Source organism: Lipotes vexillifer, unplaced genomic scaffold, assembly GCF_000442215.2.
Source record: "Lipotes vexillifer unplaced genomic scaffold, Lipotes_vexillifer_v1.1 scaffold1691, whole genome shotgun sequence".
NCBI lineage: Eukaryota > Metazoa > Chordata > Mammalia > Artiodactyla > Lipotidae > Lipotes > Lipotes vexillifer.
Window position 1 is genome coordinate 1,116,074 of NW_006789046.1, and position 5,368 is coordinate 1,121,441.

The 5,368-nt window shown below is 65.9% G+C and overlaps 1 protein-coding gene across 1 annotated transcript in view; it reads left to right on the forward strand.

Annotated features, from left to right (window-relative positions):
* Window positions 1–5,368, forward strand: part of AATK (apoptosis associated tyrosine kinase) — a 16,221-nt gene that overhangs the window by 1,650 nt on the left and 9,203 nt on the right. The window contains exons 2-5 of the mRNA XM_007462386.1: window positions 1,744–1,891; window positions 4,311–4,390; window positions 4,933–5,051; window positions 5,210–5,297. Coding sequence (XP_007462448.1) covers window positions 1,744–1,891; window positions 4,311–4,390; window positions 4,933–5,051; window positions 5,210–5,297 — 435 coding nt within the window. The remainder of the gene's footprint in view (window positions 1–1,743; window positions 1,892–4,310; window positions 4,391–4,932; window positions 5,052–5,209; window positions 5,298–5,368) is intronic.

Sequence of the window (5,368 nt, forward strand, 5' to 3'; positions counted from 1 at the left end):
GGGAGGGGAGGGGAAGGGGGGGTGCCAGGGCTGGGCCTTGAGGCTATTGTATGTCAGCCCCTTCTCAGGATGCTGTGAGAACAAGGCCCCAAACAAGGGCCAGTGCGGCCCCCTCCTACCCGTGCCCTCCTCACCTCCTGGGAACATGGTGCCCAGAACATTCCAGCACCAGTGCGCCTCAGTGGGAGGGCCTGCCTGCATAGCGGGCTCCCGCCTGGGCTCTGGGGGGCCAGTGCTGGGCTCTCCCACCTGGAGCTGTGCTGGGAGAAGGGGCTGGGCAGTGATGCTCACACTGTCCTATCTGATCACCCGCTCTGCTGGCTCCATCCGGTGGGCCTCCAGGTGGCACCTTCAGGTAACAGGCTGGGGCCAGGGCCAGACCCTGAGGTGGGTGGGTGGGTGGGCGGGTGTCTGTGCCTCTGCAGAGCCGCAGCTGGGATTACAGGGTGAGGGGGTTGGTTCTGACAGCCCTGGGGCCCAAGGGTGGGCTCCTGGGCCCTGGAGAGGGGGAGTCCCTGCAGGCCTTGTCCCCAGTGGCTCTGTCATCTCTGGGTACAGGCCGGGATCGGCCCGCAGGGACACCCCAGAGGGCTCTCAGCCTCCCTGTTGCAGCCGAGGAAATCGAGGCCCGGAGAAAGGAGGGTCCTCGGGTCACAGCTCCGGGCAGGGAACCTAGGCCTTGCGGCTCCCAGTCCAGCCGCCTGGCCACAGGGGCGGCCCCGCTGCAGCTGCTTGGAAGTGCCTCGACCCTTGGCCTCTGTTTCCCCACCTGGCAGCGGTCTGTCCTGGTCAGGCAGGCAGGCCCGCGGCGCTAGTACTCTGGTTCTGCTTGTGGCCCAGGGCTCCTGGGAGACTTGGCCGTGGCTCAGGAATGTGAGGGGGCTTCCTCAGACAGACGAAGGGGCAGCTGAAGTTGAAAATAGCTGGGCCAGGTGGGGCCTAGCCCGGTGCCCAGGGCCAGGCTCTTAAGGAGCCCGGGGAGCGGACAGACGCCCGCCCTCCTGGGTTGAAGTCCAGGGGCCCTGCAGGCAGATGGCCGCGGTAGGTGGTGCTGCCAGCTACCACCTGCCTGGGGGTGAAGCCAGGGGGTGGGCTCTCAGGAATGCTCCTTGTCCGGGAGGAGTAGGGGCACTTAGTTTCTTGTCCGCTGGGTCAGGGTGGGTGGGATGATGGAGCCCCTGTCCTGGATTCCCCAGCCATGACCCTGAAGCCACTGACCATGGGGTACCCCCACCCAGGGCAAAGGCTGCTGGGAGGTGGGGTGGCTGAGAGGCATGGAGGGCTGACTCTAGATGGGCAGGGGCAGCTGGCCTCCAGCCGCCCCCAGCCCCCCCCCCACCAGTGTGGGCCTGGTGCTGCCCACCCTGGCCTGAGCCTGGTAGGCGTGGATGTGGGTGGACTGAGGCTGGGCAAGGCATGGCTGCCCTGGGGCTCACGCCCCCCACCCTTGAGGCTCTGCCCGTGGGAGGCGAATCCCCACTCCCCAACCAACACAAACCAAACCCCGCCCCCCTGGGGCAGCTGGTGCCCCTGCGGAGGGGGCAGCCGAGGAGTGGGGTCTGTTCTCTGCCCTGAGGAGCGAGGAGGTGGGTGGAGGGGGCAGCTGGCAGGGCTGCTGGTGGGAGCGGGGCTCTGGGAAGAAAGGGGCCTTTCAGAGCTGGCCTGCACCCCTTGTTCTCTCCCTGCCCCTCCCCCTTCTGGGGAGCCCTGGAGCTCACCGCGTGTGTCACCCGTTTGGCCCAGGAGTTTGAGAAGGCCGAGGGGGAAGAGTACGCGGCCGACTTCTCGGCACAGGGCTCCCCGGCAGCAGCGGCTCAGAACGGGCCCGACGTGTATGTCCTGCCACTCACCGAGGTCTCCCTGCCGATGGCCAAGCAGCCCGGGCGCTCAGGTGAGTGAGCCCCCAGGTGGGCCCAGGTGGTGGGCGTAGGGTGTGGCTCTGGGGTCAGTGCTCCCGGGGAGGGGAGGCAAGGGGCTGGTGTGTGCCCCCTTTTGCTGGGACCTGGGGCGCTGTGAGCAGGCTTGGGCCAGCTGGGGCTACTGTGCAAAGGGGGCGGGGGTCGCTCCCTCTGGTCCTGGGGTGGGCACCCATGTGCTGGGAGGAGGGGCTTCTCTGCGGTCCCTGGGATGCTGGACCCCGTACATGGGCTCCGTGGTGCCCAGGATCAGGGCCCACCCACTGGGGGGGAGGGGCTCTTTGGGGCTCCTTCTGTGGGTGGAGCCTTTTGCTCAGGACCCTGGGGTGGGGGAAGGAGGGGCCTGGAGTGCATGCAGGTTGCAGGTGCAGGCGGGGCCTCTTCCTGTGGCTTCCTTGCCATGTCTCCCACTCGCCCCATCCCGTGGTCCCCCCACCAGGCTGGCAACCCACATGGCAGATGCAGGGCCCACACTCCAGAGGTTAAAGGTCAGTGGCCAACCTGGGCTTTGAACCCACATCTGCCTGATTCAGCACTGCAAGAACCCCCCAGTTGTGTCTGGAGGCTGGTGGGGGGGGGTCCCTGGCCCCAGGCCCCCTCCCTGGCAGCTCTTAGGTCAGGCCTGTGCCCACCCCCAGCTCCTCCAGGCGCACTGAGTAGGGCGTCAGGCCCGGGGGGGGCTCTGTTGGCGCCGGGGCCTGTGAGGAGTAGGCCTGCCCCACCTGCTCGTGTTCTGTGCCCTGCTGGCCCTGACCACTGTGCTGCCCCCCCCCCAAAGCCCAGCCCTCATCATGGGCTGGGGGCCTCCAAGGCGCTGGCCTGGGCCCAGCATCCCCGGCACCATGACTGTCACTCCCCATCCCCCTGCAGGTGTCTCCTAAAGGAGACCTCACCAGTTAGGCAGGAATTTTAGGTCCCACTCTGTCAAGTAGCCCAAAGATCCACCCCATAAAATCTTGAAGGTGGGGTCTCTGCTATAGGAAGCCCCCCAACCTTCCTGGGTGACCATGGGAGTTTCTGAGCCTGTGCTGACAGTGCTGGATGCTAGGAGCTGTTGCGGAGCAAGGGGCCCCCCCAGGGGACACTGTACCCCTGGCCTGGGCCTGTCACCTGCCCCTGGCAGTGTGTGTGCCTGGGACCCCAAGGAATCTTTGAGACCCAGTGTCTTCCACCGCTTAAGGGACTGTCCCTGGGGATGCGGGGGGACAGGGATCCAGGAGGGGGCAGTGACTGCATGCTTTTTTCTAGTTTTTAGCTCTGTTCTGTTCTTTATAGGGTGCCCTGCTTCTGGGGAGGGGGAGAGATTTGGGTGATGGTGGGAGGGCAGCCCACCTGGAGGTCAAGGATTAAAAACCTGGGCAGCAAGTACTACCCCTCTAAACCGTGGGGGAAGATGGCCCAGCCTTCAGGCTCCCCAGCCTGGCTCTGTAGGTGCTGCCCCTTGGGTGCGGACCCCAGAACCCCGGGACCCGGCCTGTCATGCCTCCTGCAGCTGCCAGGAGACCTTTCCCGTTGGCTGGCAGTCAGCATGCTCCACCTCCATCACTGCCTCACTGTCAAGACTGCTGAGCCTGCCTGGGGAGACCCCAGGCTGGAGGTGGGGGGCAGCAGGCTGGACCTCAGGGGGGGGAGCCCCGGGACTCAAGGCCCCAGTGGGACCCCTTACCCCCAATTCTGCTCAGCATCAAGGTCAACATTCCATAGGGTCTCCGGTCCCTGGGAGCAGCCCCTCACCTTGGAGTCTACTGGCTGCCAGGCTCAGCCTGTCCCCTGGGCCCTCCGGGCAGTTGGCGTGGGAGCAGAATTCGGGGAATCCCTTGGGGCACAGGCGGGGTGTGGGTGGGCTCAGCAGCTCTGGCCCTTCCTCTGGGGCCCTCACTGACCCTTCCTGCCTGCTGACCTCACCCAGCCCAGCCTGCAGGAGAATGGGCCCAGTGTGTTCCGTACAGGGCTGTGCCAAGCAGCCCCCAACAAAGGAGCCTTTAGCGTGCCTGGCGCTGGAATGCCAGCCTGCGGCAGGGGTGAGGGGACGGGCCACTCCACTGCCCTCTTCCCCATGGCCTCCGCCCCAGCCACACTGCCTGCCCAGCATTGCCTGTGTGCTGGTCCCGGCTCCAGGCCCTGCTGTTTTCAGCCTGGCTTGTCCCTGTAGCTTGGGGCACAGCCTTTCCAGACCCACTCAGAAAGATGCATGGATGCGGCTTGCAGATCCACAGCTCCCCTGGGCAGCAGGTGCCCTGCTCCTGATGGCCGCTGCCATCAGGAGGGAGCAGGGGGCTCTGGGTGGCTCCCCAGAACAGGCCATGCAGGCAGCTCCTCTAGGGGCCAGGCGAGAGAAGATGGGGCGATGATGGAGGCTGAGCTGGCATCTCTGAGCCCCCTGCCCTGTTACAGTGCAGCTGCTCAAGTCCACAGATCTGGGCCGGCACAGCCTCCTGTACCTGGAGGAGATTGGCCACGGCTGGTTTGGGAAGGTGAGTTGCCGTCCCGGGGGTTGGTGGGGATGGGGGAGGGACTGGCAGCGTGGTCCGCTCTTTTGCCTGGCAGGTGGAGAGGGTGGGTTGGCGACCTGCTTCTCCTAGAAACCTCCCCAGCCCTGGGGTCCCCTCTCAAGGCGCACTCTACTGGGCCCCTCCCTGGGGACCTCAGGGTCCAGCAGCCTCTTCTCTGCAGATCCTGGTGTCATGCTGGGAGATGCCTCTGAGTGGGCAGGGGTGGGGAGCAGCATCTGGCTCCTGGCTTTTCCCTGACCACCAGCCTGGGTGGGACAAGGAGTCCATCTTCCTCACTGCAGACCCCCAGAGCTCTGAGAACAGCCGGGGACCTTAGGGGAGGCAGACACAAAAGACGAAGTATTACAGCCAGGAGGGCTCGCTCTCCCAGGAGCGGTCCAGAACCCATTTTGCAGATGAGTACGTTGAGGCACAGGAACAGACTGCTTTGGCTGGAAGAGCAAGGCTGGGGGCAGAGCTTGGGGACGGTGGAGTCCGCCCACCTGGTGACGCCTGCCCCGCAGGTATTCCTCGGGGAGGTGAACTCGGGCATCAGTAGCACCCAGGTGGTGGTGAAGGAGCTGAAGGTGAGCGCCAGCGTGCAGGAGCAGATGCAGTTCCTGGAGGAGGCGCAGCCCTACAGGTGGGTGGCACCTGGGGACAGGCTCAGCCAGAGGAGGGGGTGGGCCACTGGCCGGGAGGTGGGGATGTGGGCCCTGTAGACAAAGGCAAGCTCTGTGCTGCCCCGCTCCTGCCCTGCCCTGAGTGCGAGTCAGGGGGGCAGCCTGTTGGCTCCCGCAGGGCCCTGCAGCACAGCAACCTGCTCCAGTGCCTGGCCCAGTGCGCCGAGGTGACGCCCTACCTGTTGGTGATGGAGTTCTGCCCGATGGTGAGTCGCCTGCTTCCTGGCCCTCCAGCCCCTGCCCTGCGCTTCTGGAAGGTGGACCTGGCCTTCCTGCT